Source organism: Vulpes vulpes, chromosome 15, assembly GCF_048418805.1.
Source record: "Vulpes vulpes isolate BD-2025 chromosome 15, VulVul3, whole genome shotgun sequence".
Lineage (NCBI taxonomy): Eukaryota > Metazoa > Chordata > Mammalia > Carnivora > Canidae > Vulpes > Vulpes vulpes.
The window spans coordinates 58,523,990-58,550,340 of NC_132794.1; the positions used below are offsets into that span (position 1 = coordinate 58,523,990).

The window sequence follows — 26,351 nt, forward strand, 5'->3', positions numbered from 1 at the left end:
TTTTTACTGGTATTTTGCCTTACTGTGAGTCTTTGCACTTCCTGTTATGAACTGGTTAAGAAGATAATTATACCATGGTTATGGGAAATGGTAATGAAATATACCTTACGACACAGCAAGAGAACAAGGCCTCTGCCATTTGGGAGACACTGGAAAAGCAAGCCCCTGCCCCTGCCCTTTTAAAGTAATATTTGTTACTTTTAAAATTTTAAAGTATTATCTTATTTTAGAAATTGATTATTAAAGAGACAAATGTGCCCATTATTCATAATAATTACTGTTAGCATTTTGCCATTTTTTCTTTTCCTTTTTCTCAATCTCTGTGATCTTATAATTATTTATGCATATAGTAGGTATACAACATATGACTTTTAAAATTTTTATATAATATTTAAACAAAACGAGTCAAAATACACATATATAAATGTTTTCATCCACTTTTCAACAGTACTTGTGCAATAAAAATTTCCTCTTAGAATTGCACATATTTTTGAAGTTTGTATTTCATTTTGTGTTTGTAATATAATTTATGTAGCCTGACTGGTAGTTAGCTTATTCCCAGTTTTTTTAAATGTTATGAATGAAGCTGCAATAATCACCCTTTCTCCCAAATTCCTATGCATAGCTGTGGTTAATTCCCTGGAATAAATTTCTCCCCACAGATGTTAGGTTCCCTACATGTTGTCAAGTTAACTTCTAAGAAGATAGTGGCATGTTATAGTTTGTTAGCAGCATACAGAAGTTCTTATTTTACTCCACCATCAACAAATTAACATAATTTTGACACTTTGTTAGTTTGCTACATAATAAAGAGTTTCTCATTGTTTTTGTAATGTGTTTATGTGTGTGCCTGTGTTGGGTTTTGAAAATAGGTGAATTTGAAAAGATTCTTGTCTAATTGTATTTCTTTCATTTGTTAATTTCTATTAATGTACTTTGCCAATAAATTGAATATTTTTATTATTTTCTTATGAGTTTATACATATACTTGCCTATGTATGTGTTTATATCTCTCTAAAGGTTATATAGCCTATCATAAATATTATACTTTCCACTATTTTTTATTTGTATTTGCATGTTGTTTATAATATTCGACATGACTTTTTCAAATTTGGTATATGTGACTCTATCAATACTTTTCTTGGTGTTTCTAATGCTTAGAAATTCTGAGATCCATGTATTGCTTTTTTAAAAAATATATATTTATGGTTTATTTTTATTTGTGAAATAAACCACTTAATTCATCTTGAATTTAGTATAAGATATTGTACAAATTAACAATCTTTTTTTTTTGTCTAAACTTAACCTTTCTTTTAGTTTAGTTTTGTTTTCTTTCTTTTTGATAAGAAACAAAGATTTCCCTAAGCTAAGCAAAGACTGTAGAAGCAAAGCAATCTGTCTCCCAGCTGCTACAGGCCATGAGAAGTGGGATGGAAAGGGTCAATCACTGGCCCCTGGCTCTGGGGGAGTCTTAAACCAAGGGCCAATGTTGCTATTGCAGAGCTGGCCTGTTTCTGTATTAAGAGAGAGGCATTTAGACGCTTATGCTCTCAAGGTTCCTAGTAAAGTCATAGAAGCAACAATCTTCTGTTGATTGAATTTTAACTTAATTTAATTTAATTTCCTTGGCAATCACAGATGGTGTCATCCAGCAGCTAGAGGCTAAAAAGGGGCACTCTACAAACCGAATGAAAACATATTGAGTTATAATCAGAAGCACAAGCAAATGGAAGCGAAAGTGTGACTATCAACAGTGAGTTGCAGTGTGAATTCTGAGTACAGCAAAAGGCCAGACTGGTCACTATCAAGTGCTTTTTGCAAGTTTAAACAGCAACAGTGATGTCACCTAGGAAAATTCTTCTCAGGGTTAGAATCTACAAGGGAGGGTTCAAAAACGTTAAACATGATGAAGAAATAGTATTACAGTGTTCTTAAATGAGTAGAATCAATATAGTTAAGATATTTGATTAGAAGCAACAGAAAAATTTTTAGTTGAGAGTAGAATTTTATCTCAGTCCAAAGTACCGAGGGACAAACATTGATTGTGCTTTGTCTTATGAAAATATTTATTGCAAAAATCACCGTTTTTTTGATGTTTGATATTTCATGCTGTCTTAAATTGCAAGGCTCTCTGTGTCTGATGAAAAGATAAGGATGAATGGCAATATGTGTCTCATGCAGGGAGAAGGCACTTGTACTCCATTGTATTATACAGGAGAGTCAGACTGGAGGGTGTTCTGAATCATATTAGGACCTCTGCCTCCAGATGTGTTATTTATTCACCCAGTTAACAGCCATTTCCTGTAATCAGTAAAAGCTGATCAATCGTCCCTGATGAAGATGGAGCCAAGAGGTTTCTGGCCAGGGAAACGTCTGTGTCGCTTCTAATCTACCCACACTACTTCCCTGGAAGGAAAGTAGCTGCAGTCTTTTGGAAAATAAAACTAAGCTCTCACCCCAGCTGTTGTGGTCCTCTTTATGGCAGGGTATGGAAGCTCAGGCCTGGGCCATTTTCTGATGTAACACCGATATGATGATACTCCTTCTGTCAGTCTTTGCTATAGATTTGGATGTTTCAAGCCATATTCACTGGGATATGAACTTGCCATTGTTCATTTTTTTCCAATTTTGGTGAATAAATGGTATGCTTTCACAAAAATTTGTTAAGACGTAACCCAGATAAGCAAGTGGATCTAAAGGTGGCTGTCAAATATCCCTTTTTTAAAATAGAAAACCGGCACTTTGAAATGCTCAAATTGTACTATTTTCTATACCTTCTAACAGGTCAGGTGCCAGAGCTTGATGAACGAGATAGAATTGCACAATGGGATCAAAGGGACAGCCAGCCCAGTTTATTTCCAGAGGAAAAGCTTACCAGTACACAAAGGAGAAAAAAAGGGCTCGGCTTGAAACCAATTCTTTCCTGAAGTGCAAATGTAAGAGAAAGGACATTACCAGGAACAGTTATCTCTATGGTTATAGTAGTTGTGTAAGTCAGGCCTGCTCATGAAGAAGTAAATTATTTGACAAACCAGAGAAATATAAGCAGTTCATTTAGATGAAAAGAAAACTCTTGCCAAAACTGTATCTTTAAAAATTTTGTGGCTAATTCAGGTGAAAGCAGCCTTTTCTCTCTTCTGAATTATTTAGGTAATTGATTATGCCCATCTGCTCCTCCAGAGAACGCAAGGACCAAATGCTTTTTTGGCATCTCCTTTTCTATTCTTCCCTTTTATATGACTTACTGCTGTCTAGATCAGGAGTTTGTGTGAATAATCACCTGCCAGCTGTTACTGGTTCTGTTTTTACCTGTTCTATTTGGAAATCTGAGCAATCTGAACCTGGGTTCTATTTTCACCTGTTCTATTTGCAAATCTGAGCAATACAAACCTGCTCAGGTAACATTCCCCAACAGGCTGAGAGTAACTGATTCTTCAGTTGCAAGATTGTACTATCATTGACCACTTTAAAAGTTATGATGAGTCTGCCTTTTGGGCATGTGCAATCTAATTGGTTGTGCAGATAGAATTTTATTTGCCAGAGAGAGCTTATTACAGGGCTGCTTGTCTTGACACATGGAATTTCAGGAACATTTTGTGTAAATCTTCATATGTGGTGATTCTGGCCAGAATAATCATTTGTTTTCAAGTGGTAACTCCAGTTTTCCCATAGCTGTTTTTTGCCTGCTGGCTTTGGTCCTATTCCACGTGATGATGAAGCACTTAAAACTCAAGTGAACAGGGCATTCCAGGTGGCTCAGGAGTTTAGCGCCGCCTTCAGTCCAGGGTATGATCCTGGAGACCTGGAATCGAGTCCCACATCGGGGTCCCTGCATGGAACCTGCTTCTCTCTCTGCCTGTCTCTCTCTCTCTCTCTCTCTCTCTCTGTCTCTCATGAATAAATAAATAAAATCTTTAAAAAAAAACCTCAAGTGACAAATGGAAAACAAATGGGATCTGGCTCTTGTAATGGCCTGCTCCCTGATAGGGTGGCCCATCACCTGAGTGCTAAGACTCCAGTGCAAATATGTGAGCCCATTCATGGAATGAATAATCCCAAGCTAAAATATAGAAGTGGTACAGAGTTAAAATGAAAATGCTCATTTTAGTGTAATTTTCTAGCCAAAATTATAAGTAAGATGTGTGATATATAAAGAGAAGTTCTCTAAACTTAAAACCCAAACCCTTGTGTTCAGGTCTCCTTTCTGATAATTATTAGGTTCATGGCCTTGGATAAACCATATAAATTTTCTAAGCTGAGGGTTATCCTTCTATAAAATGGGGATAATGGTACCTGCCAGACCTCCCTGGGTTATGAGATTTAAAGGAGAACCTGAAAAACAGTGAGCTGTAAGTCAGCTGTGTAACTATATTCCAAAGGGGGAATTTGTTTAGAATAATAATAGGTATTGAGCACCCAGTCTGTGTCAGGAATTGTTCTGTTTTATATCTAGGCACTCATTTGATTGTCACCAAAATCCCCACGAAATGGGTACTATTATTGTTTGTTACACTTTTCAGATGGAGACACTAAGGCTCAGAAAGGTCAAGTAACTTGTCATAGGTAAACCAGCAGAGAAGTGGTTGGGCTCTGGAGTCTGAGCTATTAGCATCTCTACCTATACTGCCTGTCTAGGAGTAAGTGGGTGTGGGTCTTTGAAAAGTGCCATTCTAGTCCTTGTTTTAGATAAATTGGCTGACTCTCTGGTTTAATTAAGACAGGTCTTGTCTGTCAGGGGATTCCTGAGGTCTCAGTCATGTGGGATCACTGGGCATGATATCTGCTGTTGAGATCAGTGAGGACATCTGAGTCCCCCTCCATATCCTCTCTCACCCACCCTTCTGGATCTGCCTGGAAGCTAATGGTAACAATAGCAAGGTTGTATGGAAAATAGCAAGAACAGTTTGGAAGCCTATGGGTCCACTTTATAGGTTCTCCTCAAATTAGACCTTTTCCTTCATTTTTAAGATTTATTCACTCATGATTACTACCCCTACCCAGGGGTGCAAGAATTGACAGTTTGTCCTGAACTTCACATTAGTGCATACCACCTTCCTTTGACTTCTGGAGTTCTGTGGTGATTCTTCTTGATCAAATCCATGCCTTCCTATTAGGGGCTTATCAATTATGTCTAGGAAGCTCAATGATAGACTCCCGTAGGTCCATCTTTCTTAGAGGGAACAAACAAATCATCAGGAATTTTAAAGCCATGTTACCTTGCTACTTGCTGTGCACGATGAAATTTCACATGATAAATCATGAGATCCTGGCAAGATTCTGTTGTTTGCCAATGAATTTTGATTTGGTTTTAGAGTAGTGGGAAGTGCAAATACAATTAGGTTTGAAAATTATTCAAGAATCATTTTAATGCTCTCAGGAGATTACTCTGCTAACCCACATGGATTTCTTTTCCCTATCAGAATTTAACCACTTCAGGGGAGATTTTGATCGGAAAAAAGATATAAAATCTTTTAGATTGAGTTCAGTCTACTGACATAAATTATTGGGCAACGGGATCCCTGGGTGGCGCAGCGGTTTAGCGCCTGCCTTTGGCCCAGGGCGCGATCCTGGAGACCCGGGATCGAATCCCACATCGGGCTCCCGGTGCATGGAGCCTGCTTCTCCCTCTGCCTGTGTTTCTGCCTCTCTCTCTCTCTCTCTCTGTGATTATCATAAATAAAAAATAAAAAAAATTATTGGGCAACTGCTTACATTTGCTTAACACTTTGAAAAGATGAAAACAGGTGTTAAATCTTAAATTTAATATAATGTGACATTTAAAAACTGAACTTGGTTTTCTTTATGAAAGATTTTACCTCCTTACAAAATGATAATGGATAATAATAGCTACTATTTATGAGCTACCTCCTCTGTATTAGGCACTTCATGTAACCTTTGCTCTTCCTCCCAGCCATCTTTGCAAGGTAGAGATTATGATTTTTTAAATTTTACATATGATAAAAGTTTTAGTGTTCTCTCAAAGAGGTAAAGTAACTTGCCCACGGTCACAAATCTGGTCATCAGTAGACTGGGAATTCAGATCCTGGACATCGTAACTCCAACCCAGTTTTACCAAACACCCTCTCAGACCTGCTGGTCCCTAAGAAGAAAGGGGAAGGCATGGAACTTCTGTCTCATCCCTTCTTTGACATCACCAGTTAGTAACTGAAATCACAGCTTCAGCCTGTGCTGGCCAAGTGCACCTAGGATAAGCCAGGGGTTTTAAAGGAACTCAAGAGAGAAATCCAGAATATGTTCTTTTCATTCTGGATTAGTAAATAAGCAGATCTTAGGCCCTTTGAAGGGTAGAATAGTAGAGCATAATGGTTAGGAGCTTAGGTTTAGAATTACCCAGATTTTGTTCTAATGCCAGCTTTACCAATCTGGGCATGTTTCTTACCTGCTTTGCATTTTAGTCCGTCAGTTGTAAATGGAGCATAATAACTGTTTATAGTTTATGTGGATTAGACAAGAGGTTGTAGGTAAAGCATTTAACATAATGTTTGGCAGTTGGTGGGCTCAACATTGTCATTTATTATCATTGTCATATATTGTTCTGGAGGGAGAAAAAAATTAGCAGTCAGCAAAGGTCATCTCCATTGCTCAGATTATAGCTTTATCCACATCTTTTCCTTGTTTTTCTTATGTACCCAAAACCCTTAACTAGTTAACATGGGAAAACTGTGTATCTTTAAAGAAGAAGGTGGATTTTAGCTTATATCTCTGTTAATTTTACCAAATTCTCATATACTTCAGGTACATACTATTTCATGTAATTTTCACAATGGTATTAGATGACCTTCAAGCAGATATCATGTTTCCATTTTCATAGATGAGGAAGCCTACAATCAGTTCAAATCATTCATTTATGACTACATTGCTATCTAATGGCAGAATAAAAACTGGATTCTGGGTCTTCAGACTCTCTCTACTTCCAGAATTCCCTTTAGCACACATAGGCAGGGTTTTGTGGAACCTCTAGGTGTCTGGTAATATCACCCAATATAATGATGACAAACATTCTTGTTGCACTTACTGTAGTAAGGACTTTATACACATAATTTGATTTAGTCCTGAGCACAGCCTAAGCAGTAGATACTGTTATACAGGTGAGGAAACTGGAGCTTGGGGAGGTTAAGTAGCCTCCCATCACATGTTATGTGAATGTGAAAGTGTTTGTTTAAATACTGAGATCTTATAGTGTGGTAATTCCATCTGGAGTGAATAAACCTATGGATTTGGGTAAGGAATGATCACTGAAGTTGCCATGAGACCTCCAAGCTGGTCTTGCTGAGGCTGCTGGGCATATGGTTCCTTTCTTGGAGTGGGGCTTGGCTTCCTCTCTCAGATAGGAGCACATGAAACCCTGAGGTTATGGTTTGTGGGCTGGAGGCTAAGAGATTAACACGGAAATATGGGTAAACCTATTCTCTTTATATTAAAACCAGTGGGAGGGGGTAGTGTAGAATAAGATGCTAAATTTACATGAATGTTAGAGAATAAACAGGAAACTTCAACTACATTTTGGGTTTTTTGGTTCTGTTCTGAACCCCCTAGGGACATGAGCTTATTGGCTGCTGTTATCAGGGGCACTTTGGTAGAAAAGTTCTGGAAATCCTGACTCAGCCAGCGCAACAAAGTCTCCTCCTTGCTTTGGCAAATGATAAACACAAAGATCACTAAGCTTGATTGCTTTTTGCAACTCACTGCAGCAAGAAGCTGTTGGCCGTTGATTAGCAATGGGCACATTTTTCATCAAAGGCTTTGCCCTCCCCTTGCTCTACTAATCCTGTTTGCAAGCATTTCCCCATAGAGATCGCTACTTCCTAATAATGAATAAGCTCACACTAGTGAGTTCAAACTGGCAAATTGCCACCAGACATTTATTAGCTCTGGATTAATGGATCAAGACTCAAACTTTCTAGTTAAAGGAACAAGACAAACCCTCAGGATTCAAGACTCTTAAAAAAAAAATCCCCATTCACTTGGCATTACCATTTCTTGCAGTCCTGGGAGCTGGTCCCCCGTTATAGAGTTCCCCCCCCATAGAGTTCAATTTGTAAGTAAAGTCATAAGGAGGACTTAATTTTTTAACCATTTTGGAACAGGGAAAATTGTCAACCCCAGAAAATGTCCTCATTGTGGTCTAGGGAATTTTGAATAGACTGGCATTCTGACAGAATTTACTGCATATTGTGTAGTACACAGGAGTATGTTAGGAGACTAACTGGCCAGTACATCATGTATTTGAGAGAGCAGGAGGAGTAAAGTGGTCAGTTTGGAGAAGAAACAAATCCAGGAGTTATGTGGGTTGTTTGAAGATTGTGGACAGCCCCCCCCCCCACCACCACCAGGGAAGAACTTCACTCTTATTCATAACACTCCAGATAACTGAGCAGGGACCACCAGGTGGGAGCCCTGGGAAACAGATTTTGACTCAGACAGAAAATGGAGTTTCTAGAATAGTGAAAGATACTCAGAGTTAGAGTGGCTGCTTCAGGAAGCATTTCCTCCTCATTTTCAAAGGGAAAAGGAAGAGAAGGGGGAGCTTACTTTAGGACTATGAGCTGGGACTTTCCTAGATCATTTCTTTTCAACTACTTGGTACTACTGCAAATTTTATGCTGTCACTCTCTTTGTTCACAGAAGGAAAAAACTCTCTAAAAGGTGCAGTGGGGATTACTGATGAGAGAATCAAGCAGGTTCATTGGGAGAGAGGGGGTGATTGGATGATGGGGGAAAGGGTGGAAACCGTGTGGCATTTCAGGTTTTTAAAATGTACAGGTCAGTCAGTAAGGCTAACTATTGGCAGCTTAGATGACACAGAGTTGAAGGTTGTTCATACTGGAGTGATCAAATAGCTATGAGCCAGTATCATTTATGTTGACGGTGAGGCGATCAAGAAAGATACAGAGAAAGACAAGAAATAACAAATGTTGGTAAGGGTATAGAAAAGAGGGAAAGACAAGAAATAACAAATGTTGGTAAGGGTATAGAAAAGAGGGAACTCTTATACACTACTGGTCAAATGCAAACTGGTGCAACCACTATAGAAAACAGTATGGCGTTTCCTCAAAAAATTAAATATAGAAATACCGTATGGTCCAGTAATTCCACCACTGGGTTTTTACCCAAGAAAAATGAAAACACCACTTTGAAAAGATGTACACATCCCTATGTTTATTGCAGGATTATTTACAATAGCAAAGGCATGAAGGGAGCCCAAATGGCCATTGATAGTTGAATGGACAAAGATGTGGTGTATATGTGTGTACACACACAGACACACACACACACACACACACACACACTAGAATATTACTCAGGCATAAAAAAACAGTTTGCCATTTGCTACAACATGGATGGACTTAGGGAGTATTATGCTAAGTGAAATAAGTCAGAAAAAGGCAAATACCACATAATTTCACTTATATTAACGCAGACTGGGCCACCAGGGCTCCTCCGCTCCGCGCCGCGGCCTCAGCCTCCGCCTCCCCGAACCTCCACCAACCGGCCTCCGCCGTGGCCTCCGGATGCAGCTTCCCGGGGACCCCGGGACCCCAGGCCGCTGCCATTTACTGAGCACCTACTGTGTGCCCAGCGGTGGGGTCTGGCGCCACTTACGGGAGGCGGGGCCACCCCTGGCGATCCCGGCGGGAGCGGCGCCTGCTGCCCCCCGAAGACAGCCCCCTGTGGCGGTACCTGCTGAGCCGCTCCATGCGGGAGCACCCGGCGCTGCGGAGCCTGCGGCTGCTGACCCTGGAGCAGCCGCAGGGAGACTCCATGATGACCTGTGAGCAGGCGCAGCTGCTGGCCAACCTGGCGCGCCTCATCAAGGCCAAGAAGGCGCTGGACCTGGGCACGTTCACAGGCTACTCCGCCCTTGCGCTGGCCTTGGCGCTGCCCCCGGCCGGGCGCGTGGTGACCTGCGAGGTGAACCCGGGGCCCCCGGAGCTGGGGCGGCCGCTGTGGAGGCAGGCCGAGGAGGAGCACAAGATCGAGCTCCGGCTGAAGCCTGCCCTGGAGACCCTGGACGAGCTCCTGGCCGCGGGCGAGGCCGGCACCTTCGACGTGGCCGTGGTGGACGCCGACAAGGAGAACTGCGCCGCCTACTACGAGCGCTGCCTGCAGCTGCTGCGCTCCGGAGGCGTCCTCGCCGTGCTCAGCGTCCTGTGGCGTGGGGAGGTGTTACAGCCTCAACCGCGGGACGTCCAAGCCCGGTGTGTGCAAAACCTGAACGAGCGCATCCTGCGGGACGCCAGGGTCCACATCAGCCTCCTGCCTCTGGGCGACGGCCTCACCTTAGCCTTCAAGATCTAGAGAGTGGCCTCAACGGGACCCGGGAACCCCAGACCTCAACTGAGTTTTAAATTCGACAATAAAGTGGGGGCCTGGGAAAAAAAATGAATGAATAAATAAACAAAAGAAAAGAAACTCTTACAGAGGACAAAGTGGTGATTGCTAGAGGGGAGTGGATGGGGGAAGGACAAAATACATAAAGGGGATTAAGAGACACAAACTTTCATTACAAAATAAAAAGTTATGGCAATGAAAGTATAACATAGGGAATATAGTCAATAATACTGTAATAATGTATGGTGAGTATACTTACTGCGGTGAGCATTGAGTAATGTATAGAATTGTCAAATCAATATGTTGTACACCTGAAACTAATATAACATTGTATGTTAATTATACTTCAATAAAAATGAAAGATGCAGGGAATTATGAGATCAGATCTAGAATCATAAAGAAGAAGGTGTAATCACCATCCTCAAGCTTTCATGATGGAGAGAGAGAAGTATATAATGCTAGGCTCAGAAGATAGAGATTCTTGATATTTGGCAGAGAAACAATGATCTGGAAGCTGCCTCAGGAGTTCGATAAAAGCTGTTACTCTCCCACCAATATCCTAAACATTAATTGTTTGAATGTGCAGAACTATTATGCCTAGAGTTAGTGGGGACAAAAAAAGAGAAAAGAATGTGACTTCTGTTCTCATTCTGACTGAATAAAAAAGACATGCAATAATGCAGCAAAGGATGGGGCTTTTAGGTTTAGAGGAGCCTTTGGTACTTTTGAGTTTGGGCCTTGAAGGAATTAGCCAAGGTTGAGGCAGATGGACATTGAAGTTAAGGATCCCTTAAGGATTCCTCTGGAGCTCAAGTAATACCACCGAGAGGGCAATTGCAAGATGCACTGAGAGCGTGGTCTGTGAGTTTCCTGGAGCAGAGGGAACTGAATTGGTGAGTAATATGATCCCAAGAAAGGCCTTTAGCCTCACTCAAATGAAGCTGAGAAGCTTGAATTTAACCCTGATTCTGTGGTAATGGTCCCCAAATGAGGGGAAAGAAGATGGAAAGATCTTGGTCAAAGAATAATCGCCCATTAGAATGAAATTGAAAGGAAAATTCATTCTCTCAGTGCTTCAGCTGCTACTTTATGGTAGATGATTTTCAGATCTGTATTATTAATACCTGCATTTCCCTCACCATCACTAGCTGTTTTAATGATACCCACCTTGCCAAGTCAAATGCCAGCATTATTGTTATTCTTTCTCATAACTACTCCTTCCATGGTCGTACTATCCTCAGCAGCCCTGCCATGTTCTGACACTCTTTAAGAGTGAATTACCTGAAGTTATTCTCAAACTCCCTTCTTTCTTCCCTTTGGCATTTAATGGTTGAATATTTTTTGTCAAGCAATGTGTTAGGGAAACCAAGTTGAGTAAGTCTTGGTTCCTGCTCTAGAGAGCTCATGAGAAAGACAAAAACAAGAAGAAATGTGCAGATGGTTTTGGGGACAGGAGAGCCCTGGGGTGAGGGAGGCAGGAAAGGCCACCTGAAGGTGATAACCAGAGCTGAGGGTGAAGAGTTGAGAAGGAGCCAAAAGGAGAGAAGGGAGGGTCATTTCAAAAGGAGGGAAATGTGTATACAAAACACAGAGATGAGAATGGTGACTGTATTGCTGAAGCATCAGGTATGGCTGGGAGTATTGAGAAGTGAGGCTGCCCAGGTAGTCCTCATGCAGCAATTCTAGTCTGATAATACCTATCTACTTTTCCAGATACTATATTGACAGAACTGGATTATCTTACTACTGAAGCCACCCAGAAGTGCAGATTTAACCAATTTCTATGCCTAAAGCTCATTCTAATCTTTAGTTCTTGCAATACCAAATAATGTTGCTGAAAAGGTCCCAAATTTGTTTTGAATTACATATAATTTTCCATTATTGTTTGAAGACCCCTTGCTGAAAATGTTTTTCCTCCCCAATCTCTGTGTTACCTAGCTGTTAGCATGATTCCAATTTGGGAGAGGGGTGGATCTTTTTATGCCTGACACCACACCTCAGCATCCACCCCCCAGTTCTCACCCAGGACATTGATTTTCTTTCCTTTAGGCCAACCATGATCATCTCTTCCTTACAATCCCATGAAGGCTCCTGTCTTTTATGAACTGCATCACCTAGAATTGGTCACTGTTCTTGGATTTTATTTTGTTGAGGACTGATTTTTAGAAAATTTAGAAGGAAGAACATTTCTTTGTTTTTTTTTTAATTTTTTATTTATTTATGATAGTCACAGAGAGATAGAGAGAGAGGCAGAGACACAGGCAGAGGGAGAAGCAGGCTCCATGCACCGGGAGCCCGACGTGGGACTCGAACCCGGGTCTCCAGGATCGCGCCCTGGGCCAAAGGCAGGCGCCAAACCGCTGCGCCACCCAGGGATCCCGATTTTTAGAAAATTTAGAAGGAAGAACATTTCTTTGTTTGTTTGTTTTTTTTAATTTTTATTTATTTATGATAGTCACAGAGAGAGAGAGAGAGGCAGAGACACAGGCGGAGGAAGAAGCAGGCTCCATGCACCGGGAGCCCGATGTGGGACTCGATCCCGGGTCTCCAGGATCGCGCCCTGGGCCAAAGGCAGGCGCCAAACCGCTGCGCCACCCAGGGATCCCTGTTTTTTTTTTTTAAACTGCAGAAGAAAATATCCTTATTATTCAGCATATTTATGTAATATTCATATAGAAAACTCCTCCAGGAATGTTTGTCTCCCTTGATTAAGTGGTATGTATGTATGTGTATATAAAACTGAGAGCTAACTTTGATGTTTAACTTTAGTAATTATATTTGCCAGTTTTGGTATAAATATTTCTTCCCTTCCCCTATACAAATACTAAAAAAAGATTTAATGTCCTTATTTTATATTTTTTATAGTGAGTTATCTCAGCTTATTTTATTCCTTCCTTCCTTCCTTCCCTCATTCCTTCTTTCCTTGCTTCAACAAATATTTTTTTCTACTATCTCTAAGCCTAGATCCTGTGGTAGGTCTAGGGGCAGGGTCCACAGTTGGTTTTGATACAACAGGAATCACCAATAATAATAAATGCTGCCTTTTATGTTGCATTTGTTTTATGATAAACCTAATAGTAGGTAATTTTCATGTGATATTTCATTAGTTATGCAAATAAATGAGACTAAATAAAGTTTAGTGAAAAGATGGGAAATGTTATTAACCACATGGCAGATCTGGAAAGCCTTAAATTAAAGAAGTTGATTGGGCTGAGGACTACAGGGATGAATAAGTGTTGTCATGGATGGGAATAGGAATGACATTCACAATGGCATGGAATCACTCAAGGGTCTGATCTATTTAGGGCACAGAGAGAAGATCAGTGTAATTTTGCAGAGGTTGCTGTAAGGTGACTGGCAAGAGATAGCACTGACACAGGTTGGAATCAGATAGTCACATAATTTGTAAGCCAAGCTAAAGAATTTATCTCTACAGAATAATTAGAAGCTTTTAAAAAGGAGATGAAGATGACCATGCTGATTATTATTAGGATTATGCTTTAGACAGCAATGAGAAACAGGCTGGAGCAGGGAGAGGATAGTGGCAGGGAGCAGATGACAGACCTGATGAGAAATGATCCTCTGGCAATGGAGATGTTAAGAAGGGGAGAGATAGAAATCAATGATTGGGATAGGAATGGAAGAATTTGGAATCTGATTAGATATAGAAGATAAAGGAAAGGGATTGAACATAACTTCAATTTCCCATATGCCTTGAAGGTATTTGAGTCATAATAAGGTCTCAATAAATGCTTGTTGAATAAGCAAATGAAATTGATATCATTCATAGGGATGAGATGGTTTTAGACCAGCCAAGTTGAAGGTGTCTTCTAGGGGAGAGATCTATATGGTGAATTATAAGTGATGATTATTCCAAAAGTAGTTTGCTACTATTAACACATCCTTTAAATATTACCTGTGAGTTATTTCCCTCATTTTTTTCATCTTTTCCTCAAAAGTAGACACATTTCATGTAGATGGAGATCATGTCTTAAATTCTTTCCCTCTCCCAATAACAGCCAGGACAGTGATTTCTACATATGGTTAGCAAGCATTTATTGAGCCCTTGGTATGTGCCAAGCAGTTTTAAGGGCTTTATATATAGTAATTAATTAAATCTTCCTGACAGATCTTTGAGCTAGGCTGGTTTTTTTTTTTAATCTCTATTTTAACTGAAGAAATGGAGGCCAGAGAACTTAAATTGTTTGTCATAGGTCCCCCATTTATTCCAAACTGAAGCTGGATTTGAAGCTAGGCAATCTCATTTTAAGAGTCCTTGTGCTTTTCCCAAATGAAGCTGCCCCTGCTACCCAGAACCAGTGAGCTAGCTCATCAAGAAGTCTGCTGTGCCACTGGAATTCTGTTGACTGAGTTTCATTGACAAGTTTGTGTGAATGCTGCCAAAAGACATTTTTGCAGTGAGCCAGATAAAAAAGTGAAAGAGAATGGCCAAAGCCTCAGGAGTAGGGCAATTATAATACATACAGAGATACAAAAGATAATTGCTGACTGAACTATTAGCAGGCTGGAGATAAAGTTTATTTGCATATTATTAAGAATAATGAGATTTTAGAGTTGGAAGATTCTTAATTGTTATAGAAACGTTACGGTATGATTAAGAAAGAGATGACATGGAAAGGGAATATATACAATCTTGTAAAGTATCCATGTGAGGGAGAGCAGCCCCACTTGAACTGCCTGTCTATATAGTTTACATTTGAGCAGAGAGAGAGAAGGTATTGCCAGCTCATTAAATATAAGCATTGGGTTGGTTCCCACTCCAGTGCATGTGATAAGTAAGGTTAGAAATGTCCCAGCTGGTGTTACATGGGTATAATGCCTGGGATATACTAATACACAACATAACATACTTCTGAATCCCAAAGCATTTATGAGGCAATCAGGACATAACAATTATTACATTCAAAAGTCGAAGACAGGTAACAGAAGTTAAAAAAGAAAAGTTTTTTTTGGAAGTTATGTGGAAGGGGAAGTTTGTAGGGATCCCTGGGTGGCGCAGCGGTTTGGCGCCTGCCTTTGGCCCAGGGTGCGATCCTGGAGACCCGGGATCGAATCCCACATCGGGCTCCCAGTGCATGGAGCCTGCTTCTCCCTCTGCCTGTGTCTCTGCCTCTCTCTCTCTCTCTCTCTGTGACTATCATAAATAAATAAATTAAATTTAAAAAAAAAAAGAAGGGGAAGTTTGTATTCCCAAATGCTGATAGGGCCAGTTGTAGAATCAGTGCTTGGAAGTAGTTACAGGAAGCTAAATTGTTAACTCAATATTATGTCCTGGACTTTGTAACAGAAGATGCTGTTCAGCAAAGAGCAGACCACCTGTCATTAGAACTGTGCAAATGAGATTGGAGGAACAAGTCATATTTTTTTTATACCATACTTTATACTTGAATGCTTTCCATGGAAGGTATAAAGAGGTTAAATAGTAGCTAAAGTCATAAGCAATAGAGTAGAGATTTAAGCTCGTATAATATGGCTCCATTGTTTTTTCTCTTAAATTCTATGCCATGCTCCTCTCCTAGGTGATCATAGAGAAGGATCCAAAAAAGTCTTAATAGAATACAACTCTGTATCTAGGTATATATTTGAGAAAAAGTTTTAAAATGTACTATTATTCCCACCCTCCATTCTGTATACTTGATGCTATTAATCAAATACCAATTTTGTAAAATGGTCCCTAGGGCCATATTTAGAGTATATATATCATAAATGGAATGCTCTGCTTTTGCAGAAAAATGAGAAAATTGGCTAGCTACTGTCTACAATAATAGGCATTTTAAAATCTAAAATCAATCTGTAAGTTAAAGCATTGAGAATGCATTTCCCACATTAATTCATTCAATTAGCTCAGTAAATATTTATTGAGAACTTTCTATGTGCTAGGCAATGCTCTAGGCATTCAGGAATGTAGCAATGAACAAAACTGACAAATATCTCTACCTGTATGTACCTTAGGCTGCAAAGAGACAGGCAGTAAATATTAAACACAACAAATAAAAACATATAATAGGTGACATGGATACTGACGTGGTGAGCATAGGTCTCACTGAGAAAGTGCTAGTTGAGTGAAGACTAGAGTGAAGACACTTGAATGAGAATAAGTTGGTTGTGTGCGTGTCTGGGTAAGGGGCATGCCAGGTAGTGGGAACAACCAGTGCAAAGGCTTTGAGGTGGAAGCATGCCTTGTGTGTTAGAAATAGCACAGAGGCCAGTGTGGCTTTAGCAGAGTGAATGAATGGGGCAGTGGTAGGAGATGAGGTCAGATGGATAATTGGGCCCAAATAATTTGGAGTTATGTAAACCATTTTAAGTACAATTTTTACTTTGAGTGAAACAGGGAGTCATTAGAGGGTTTTGAGCAGAAAAGTGACATGATCTCTTTCTGGTTGCTATGTTTAGAATAGAGTGTTTGGAGCAAGAATAGAAGCAGTTATAGGGTTATTACAGTAATTGAGGAGGGATGTTAGTAGCCTCCAAGGTGGAGAATTAGAAGTAGCCATATTCTATATATCTTTAGGCTTTGTCATCTTTCTGGATGTATTACTTTTCATAACCAGGAGAACTGGGGCTGGGTTCCTTTCCTCTCCTGACTGATGACTGTTCACGTCCTTGTAGTTTTCCATTTTCAACATCATCCTTCCTCCTTACTGGCCATCTACAGTGTTCTTAGTGTTCTGTGGAGCACCACTGAGGGGGTTCAGGAATTGTGTCTTATACTGCACCATACAATGGAGACTGAGGAGGAAGCATGAACCCAGCCCCAGCTCCCCTGGTTATGAAAAGTAATACATCTGGAAAGATGACAAAGCCTAAAGATATATTTTCCTGCATCCTTGTGTAGGTCCCTCCAAGTAAATATATTTAAACAGTGAATGGACAAACCTAATAAAACCTGTGGCCTGATGGGGATCTTGTGTAAGTCACTACTGGCTTGATTGTTTTCTTGCTGTGTTTAAAACCACATGTCATGGCTAGGGGTTGAGCAGTGGTGGGAAATGCCAGAAGACATCCTAGGACAGGCAAGTAGGGCAGACTCACAGTGCAGACAGGTGCCCATGTACTTTCTCATCTGGAGACATTCTGAGGAGGAAGTCCAAGCAGGCATTCTAGGGCACGTCAGGAAGCTCTGGTCTTAGGCAAAACCAAACATTTCTGAAAAACTAAGGTGATAATAATGGCATATTGAGCACTTATTATGTAGCAGGCACTGTACTAAGTATTTTAATCTTTCAATGCTTTTATACTTCTATTGGTCCTGTGAAGTGGGTATTTTTAATATTTCCATTTTTACAGAAGGAAGTTTAAGGATCAAATGACTTGTTTAAGGTCACAGAACTATTAAGGGTGGAGTCAAAATTCAAACCCAGGTCATTTGATTTCAGATGATCTGCAGTCTTACCACCATACCACACTGCCTGTCAAGAATCTGCCTGTGTTTTGGCTGAATACCAACCAAATACTCTCATAACATTATTTGAATATTTTAATAAATCTTATTTCTTTCTTTGGAAGTAAGGAAACAGAGGTCAAATGTCTCATTGTATGTCACACAGTGGATAGAGGCTGAGGGGACCTTGAAACTGCTATTAGTTTGGCACCACGGCTGGGATGAACTTTCTAGACAGTACGCTGTTTCTAATAGGAAAAGAACAGATTTCCAAGTTTCAGGCAGGGATAGGCCCGCAGGTGGCCCTATCTACACAGATTGGTGACCTAGTATAAATGACAGAGTCTTTAAAATTAGACTGATTGAGCATAAGTCCCTGAGCTGCCCCTTCCTAAAGACTTGCCCTTAGGTACTTTAACTTCACTGGGCCTCCAGGAATACCTTTTGAAAAAAAGAATTTAATATTTATATCAAAAGGTTTCTATATAGATTAACTGAGCATAGTGAGAATCTATATAATAAAAGTTTTCTCAATGGTGGTGGATGTTCTTATTTTATAGCCAAATTATTATTATATTACCATAGAAGTGACCACAACATCCAAGTTCCAGACAATAAAAAATGTTCAGAATAAAACCCATAGAATTCTCTGGAACATCCTTCTTTGTAACTGATTCAGTGTTGTTAATTGCTGCACTTTCTAATGTCTTATATTCAATAACTTCAAATTTCAAATGCTAAGAATGAGAACGCATATTACATTCTTTGATAAAGGAAGAGAGAAAAAAGCCTACTAGTGGTTTTGCTTTTCTGAATGCCTGTTGTGAATTTCAAAATATGGCAAATCATGTGCCCTGGGAGACTCCAAAGTGAAATTGCAATGATTACTGACTCCGTGAGTTAAATATCAATTGATTGTTTTTGTAACCAGCCTCTAATTGATCAAAAATTATGGGTTTCAATATCATAAGGGAATATGATCTCCCTAGCACTAAGCAGTGTTAATTTGGTCCGTGTGGGAGACTGGGGAATTAGTAATTTCATAGAGAAAGTTAGATTCTGTAAGTCACAACATAGTTGCACTAGAGTTAGTATGGATAAACAAGGGATTTATGGAAGGAGATAATACTACCGTCTTTTAAAGGACAAATAGGAAGACTTCGTTCCACTATTATGATATTTACTGAGAAATTCTTGATACAAAATGTTGGACCAAAGCCATAGGATAAAGATTAATAGTGTGGAAATTTTCATGCTATGATAGCTTGGTAAGGCCACTTTAATTCTGGAAAACTCAGTTTCCTCACATGTAGGAGTGGTTTGTTTCATAAACACTGATAGCCAACATTTAGCAACTGCTTATGCTGTACCAGGAACTCGCTAACACTTTTTATGTATTACTGGTTTACACATTATAATAACCCAATGGAACAGATCCAATTTAACCCCCATTTTAGTAATTTCAACCACAAATCTGATGTTCTCTCCTGCAGCATATTTAAATTCCAAGAGATAAAAAAGGAAACAGAATTGCTTCACCAGAAAGGATGCCAGGGATTGCAAGTGATGATGTTTTCTTATTTTTTTGTATTTTTTTTATTGGAGTTCTATTTGCCAACATCTAGTATAACACCCAGTGCTCATCCCATCAAGTGACCCGCTCAGTGCCTGTCAGCCAGTCACCCCATCCCCCCACGCCCCTCCCTTTCCACTACTCCTTGTTTGTTTCCCAGTTAGGAGTCTCTCATGTTCTGTGACCCTCCCTGAATTTCCCACTCATTTTCTCTCCTTTCCCCTTTATTCCTTTTCACTATTTTTTATATTCCCCATATAAATGAAACCATATAATGTTTGTCCTTCTCCAATTGACTTACTTCACTCAGCATCATACCCTCCAGTTCCATCCACGTTGAAGCAAATGGTGAGTATTTGTCGTTTCTAATGGCTGAGTAATATTCCATTGTATACATAGACCACATCTTCTTTATCCATTCATCTTTCGATGGACACTGAGGCTCCTTCCACAGTTTGGCTATTGTGGACATTGCTGCTATAAACATTGGAGTGCCGGTATCTTGGGTTTTCACTGCATCTGTGTCTTTGGGGTAAATCCCCAGCAGTGCAATTGGTGGGTCATAGGGCAGTTCTATTTTTAACTCTTTGAGGAACCTCCACACAGTTTCCAGGGTGGCTGTACCAGTTCACATTCCCACCAACAGTGCAAGAGGGTTCCCCTTTCTCCACATCCTCTCCAACATTTGTTGTCTCCTGTCTTGTTAATTTTCCCCATTCTCACTGGTGTGAGGTGGTACCTCATTGAGGTTTTGATTTGTATTTCCTTGATGGCAAGTGATGCGGAGCATTTTCTCATGTGCTTGTTGGCCATGTGTATGTCTTTGTTGGTGAAATATCTGTTCATGTCTTTTGCCTATTTCATGATTGGATTGTTTTTTTTCTTTGCTGTTGAGTTTAATAAGTTCTTTATAGATCTTGGATACTAACCCTTTATCTGCAAATATCTTCTTCCATTCTGTAGGTTGTCTTTCAGTTTTGTTGACTATTTTTCTGCTGTGCATAAGCTGTTTATCCTGATGAAGTCCCAATAGTTCATTTTTGCTTTTGTTTCCCTTGCCTTCATAGATGTATCTTGCAAGAAGTTGCTGTGGCCAAGTTCAAAAAGGGTGTGGCCTGTGTTCTCCTCTAGGATTTTGATGGATTCTTGTCTCACATTTAGATCTTTCATTCATTTTCAGTTTATCTTTCTGTAGGGTATAAGAGAATAGCCTAGTTTCATTCTTCTGCACATGGCTGTCCAATTTTCCCAGCACCATTTATTGAAGAGACTGTCTTTTTTCCAGTGGATAGTCTTTCCTGCTTTGTCGAATATTAGTTGACCATAGAGTTGAGGACCCATTTCTGGGTTCTCTATTGTGTTCCATTGATCTATGTGTCTGTTTTTGTGCCAGTGCCACACTGTCTTGATGATCACAGCTTTGTAGTACAACTTGAAATCAGGCATTGAGATGCCCCCAGCTCTGATTTTCTTTTTCAATATTCCCCTGGCTATTCGGGTCTTTTTTGATTCCATACAAATCTTAAGATGATTTGTTCCAACTCTCTGAAGAGAGTCCATGGTATTTTGATAGGGATTGCATTAAACGTGTAAATTGCCCTGGGTAGCATTGACATTTTCACAATATTAATTCTTCCAATCCATGAGCATGGAATACTTTTCCATCTCTTTGTGTCTTCCTCATATTCTTTCAGAAGTGTTCTGTAGTTTTTAGGGTATAAACCCTTTACCTCTTTGGTTAGGTTTATTCCTAGGTATCTTATGCTTTTGGGTGCAATTGTAAATGGGACTGACTCCTTAATTTCTCTTTCTTCAGTCTCATTGCTAGTGTATACAAATGCCACTGATTCCTGGGCATTGATTTGGTATCCTGCCACATTGCCAAATTGCTGTACGAGTTCCAGAAATCTTGGGTTTTCTGCATACAATATCATGTCATCTGCGAAGAGGGAGTGTTTGACTTCTTCTTTGCCAGTTTGAATGCCTTTTATTTATTTTTGTTGTCTGATTACTGAGGCTAGGACTTCTAGTACTTTGTTGAGTAGCACTGGTGAGAGTGGACATCCCTGTCATGTTCCTGATCTTAGGGGAAAAATTCTCAGTGTTTCCCTACTGAGAGTGATATTTGCTGTGGGCTTTTTGTAGTTGGCTTTTAAGATGCTGAGGAATGTTCCCCCTATACCTACACTCTGAAGAGTTTTGATCAGGAATGGATGCTGTATTTTGTCAAATGCTACCTCTGCATCTATTGAGAGGATTATATAGTTCCTGTTTTTTCTCTTGTTGATGTGATCTATCATGTTGATTGTTTTACGAGTGTTGAACCAGCCTTGCATCCCGGGGGTAAATCCCACATGGTCATAGTGAATAATCTTCTTAATGTACTATTGGATCCTATTGGCTAGTATCTTGTCGAGAATTTTTGCATCCATGTTCATCAGGGATATTGGTCTATAATTCTCCTTTTTGGTGGGGTCTTTTTCTGGTTTTGGAACTAAGGTGATGCAAACCTCATAAAATTAGTTTGGAAGTATTCTGTCACTTTCTATCTTTCAGAACAGCTTTAGTAGAATAGGCATTGTTTCTTCTTTATACGTTTGATAGAATTCCCCTGGGAAGCCATCGGCCCTGGACTTTTGTGTCTTGGGAGATTTTTTGATGACTCCTTCAATTTCCTCCCTGGTTATTGGCCTGTTCAGGTTCTCTATTTCTTCCTGTTCCAATTTTGATGATTTGTGGGTTTGCAGAAATGTGTCCATCTCTTCTAAATTGCCTAATTTGCTGGCATATAGCTGCTCATAATACGTTTTTAAATTGTTTATATTTCCTTGGCATTGGTTGTGATCTCTCCCTTTTATTTGTGATTTTATTAATTTGAGTCTTTTCTCTCTTCTTTTTAATAAGGCTGGCCAAGATTTATCTCTCTTAGTAATTCTTTCAAAGAACCAACTCTTGGTTTTGTTGATCTGTTCTACAGTTCTTCTGGTCTCTATTTCATTGAGGTCTGCTCGAATCTTTATTACCTCTCTTCTTCTGCTTGATGTAGGTTTTATTTGCTGTTCTTTCTCCAGTTCCTTTAGGTGTGAGGTTAGCTTGTGTATTTGAGTTTTTCCAATTTTTGAGTTATGCTTGTATTGTGATGTATTTCCATCTCAGGACTGCTTCTGCCATATCCCAAAGATTTTGAATGATTGTATCTTCATTTTCATTAGTTTCCATGACTCTTTTTTAATTCTTCTCTAATTTCATGGTTGACGCACTCATCTTTTAGCAGGATGCTCTTGAACCTCCATGTGTTTGAGTTTCTTCCAAATTTCTTCTTGTGATTCAGTTCAAGTTTCAAAGCATTGTGGTCTGAAATATGCAGGGGACAATCCAAATCTTGTAGTATCAGTTGAGACCTGATTTGTGACCCAGTGTGTGGTCTCTTCTGGAGAAAGTTCCATGTGCACTTGAGAAGATGTGTGTATTCAGTTGCGTTCAGATGGAAAGTTCTGTAGATAGCTGTGAAATCCATCTGATCCAGTGTATCATTTAAAGCCCTCGTTTCTTTGGTGATGTTGTGCTTAGAAAATCTGTCATTTGCAGAAAGTGCCATGTTGATGTCTCCTAGTATTAGTGTATTATTATCTAAATATGTCTTTACTTTGGTTATTAATTGATTGATATACTTGGCAGCTCCCACATTAGGGGCATAAATATTCATGATTGTTAAGTCTTCTTATTGGATAGACTCTTTAAGTATGATATAGTGTCCCTCTTCATCTCTTACTACAGTCTTTGAGATAAACTTTAATTTATCTGATATGAGGATTGCTACCCCAGCTTTGTTTTTTATTTTTTTTTTATTTTTTTTCCCAAATAAGTTATTTATTTTTTTTTGTTTTTTTTTATTTTATTTTATTTATTTTTTTTAATTAATTTTTATTGGTGTTCAATTTACCAACATACAGAAAAACACCCAGTGCTCATCCCGTCAAGTGTCCACCTCAGTGCCCGTCACCCATTCCCCTCCAACACCCGCCCTCCTCCCCCCTTCCACCACCCCTAGTTCGTTTCCCCGAGTTAGGAGTCTTTATGTTCTGTCTCCCTTCCTGATATTTCTCAACATTTCTTCTCCCTTCCTTTATATTCCCTTTCACTATTATTTATATTCCCCAAATGAATGAGAACATACACTGCTTGTCCTTCTCCGATTGACTTATTTCACTCAGCATAATACCCTCCAGTTCCATCCACGTTGAAGCAAATGGTGGGTATTTGTCGTTTCTAATCGCTGAGTAATATTCCATTGTATACATAAACCACATCTTCTTTATCCATTCATCTTTCGATGGACACCGAGGCTCCTTCCACAGTTTGGCTATTGTGGCCATTGCTGATAGAAACATCGGGGTGCAGGTGTCCTGACGTTTTGTTGCATCTGAATCTTTGGGGTAAATCCCCAACAGTGCAATTGCTGGGTCGTAGGGCAGGTCTATTTTTAACTCTTTGAGGAACCTCCACACAGTTTTCCAGAGTGGCTGCACCAGTTCACATTCCCACCAACAGTGTAAGAGGGTTCCCTTTTCTCCGCATCCTCTCCAACATTTGTTGTTTCCTGCCTTGTTAATTTTCCCCATTCTCACTGGTGTGAGGTGGTATCTCATTGTGGTTTTGATTTGTATTTCCCTGATGGCAAGTGATGCAGAGCATTTTCTCATGTGCATGTTGGCCATGTCCATGTCTTCCTCTGTGAGATTTCTCTTCATGTCTTTTGCCCATTTCATGATTGGATTGTTTGTTTCTTTGGTGTTGAGTTTAATAAGTTCTTTATAGATTTTGGAAACTAGCCCTTTATCTGATATGTCGTTTGCAAATATCCTCTCCCATTCTGTAGGTTGTCTTTTAGTTTTTTTGACTGTATCCTTTGCTGTGCAAAAGCTTCTTATCTTGATGAAGTCCCAATAGTTCATTTTTGCTTTTGTTTCTTTTGCCTTTGTGGATGTATCTTGCAAGAAGTTACTGTGGCCGAGTTCAAAAAGGGTGTTGCCTGTGTTCTCCTCTAGGATTTTGATGGACTCTTGTCTCACATTTAGATCTCTCATCCATTTTGAGTTTATCTTTGTGTATGGTGAAAGAGAGTGGTCCAGTTTCATTCTTCTGCATGTGGATGTCCAATTTTCCCAACACCATTTATTGAAGAGACTGTCTTTCTTCCAATGGATAGTCTTTCCTCCTTTATCGAATATTAGATGACCATACATTTCAGGGTCCACTTCTGGGTTCTCTATTCTGTTCCATTGATCTATGTGTCTATTTTTGTGCCAGTACCACACTGTCTTGATGACCACAGCTTTGTAGTACAACTTGAAATCTGGCATTGTGATGCCCCCAGCTATGGTTTTCTTTTTTAAAATTCCCCTGGCTATTCGGGGTCTTTTCTGATTCCACACAAATCTTAAAATAATTTGTTCTAACTCTCTGAAGAAAGTCCATGGTATTTTGATAGGGATTGCATTAAACGTGTAAATTGCCCTGGGTAACATTGACATTTTCACAATATTAATTCTGCCAATCCATGAGCATGGAATATTTTTCCATCTCTTTGTGTCTTCCTCAATTTCTTTCAGAAGTGTTCTATAGTTTTTAGGGTATAGATCCTTCACCTCCTTGGTAAGGTTTATTCCTAGGTATCTTATGCTTTTGGGTGCAATTGTAAATGGGATTGACTCCTTAATTTCTCTTTCTTCAGTCTCATTGTTAGTGTATAGAAATGCCATTGATTTCTGGGCATTGATTTTGTATCCTGCCACGCTACCAAATTGCTGTATGAGTTCTAGCAATCTTGGGGTGGAGGCTTTTGGGTTTTCTATGTAGAGTATCATGTCATCGGCGAAGAGGGAGAGTTTGACTTCTTCTTTGCCAATTTGAATGCCTTTAATGTCTTTTTGTTGTCTGATTGCTGAGGCGAGGACTTCCAGAACTATGTTGAACAGCAGTGGTGAGAGTGGACATCCCTGTCTTGTTCCTGATCTTAGGGGAAAGGCTCCCAGTGCTTCCCCATTGAGAATGATATTTGCTGTGGGCTTTTCGTAAATGGCTTTTAAGATGTCGAGGAAAGTTCCCTCTATCCCAACACTCTGAAGTGTTTTGATCAGGAATGGATGCTGTATTTTGTCAAATGCTTTCTCTGCATCCAATGAGAGGATCATATGGTTCTTGGTTTTTCTCTTGCTGATATGATGAATCACATTGATGGTTTTACGAGTGTTGAACCAGCCTTGTGTCCCAGGGATAAATCCTACTTGGTCATGGTGAATAATTTTCTTAATGTGTTGTTGGATCCTATTGGCTAGTATCTTGTTGAGAATTTTTGCATCCATGTTCATCAGGGATATTGGTCTGTAATTCTCCTTTTTGGTGGGGTCTTTTTCTGGTTTCGGAATTAAGGTGATGCTGGCCTCATAGAACGAATTTGGCAGTACTCCATCTCTTTCTATCTTTCCAAACAGCTTTAGTAGAATAGGTATGATTTCTTCTTTAAACGTTTGATAGAATTCCCCTGGGAAGCCATCTGGCCCTGGAGTCTTGTGTCTCGGGAGGTTTTTGATGACTGCTTCAATTTCCTCCCTGGTTATTGGCCTGTTCAGGTTTTCTATTTCTTCCTGCTCCAGTTTTGGTAGTTTGTGGCTTTCCAGGAATGCATCCATTTCTTCTAGATTTCCTAATTTATTGGCATACAGCTGTTCATAATATGTTTTTAGAATCGTTTGTATTTCCTTGGTGTTGGTAGTGATCTCTCCTTTCTCATTCATGATTTTATTAATTTGAGTCTTCTCTCTCTTCTTTTTAATAAGGTTGGCTAATGGTTTATCTATCTTATTAATTCTTTCAAAGAACCAACTCCTGGTTCTGTTGATCTGTTCCACAGTTCTTTTGGTCTCGATATCATTTAGTTCTGCTCGAATTTTAATTAACTGTCTTCTTCTGCTGGGGGTGGGGTCCATTTGTTGCTTTTTCTCTAGTTCCTTTATGTGT

The 26,351-nt window shown here is 39.7% G+C and overlaps 1 protein-coding gene across 1 annotated transcript; it reads left to right on the plus strand.

The window, feature by feature from the left end:
* The first annotated feature begins 9,630 nt into the window (after positions 1 to 9,630).
* On the plus strand, positions 9,631 to 10,404 carry LOC112917087 (catechol O-methyltransferase domain-containing protein 1). Its single transcript, XM_025994954.2, has one exon. The coding sequence runs from the start codon at positions 9,718 to 9,720 to the stop codon at positions 10,318 to 10,320; it is 603 nt and encodes a 200-aa protein (XP_025850739.2). The 5' UTR covers positions 9,631 to 9,717; the 3' UTR covers positions 10,321 to 10,404.
* Positions 10,405 to 26,351: the final 15,947 nt, after the last annotated feature.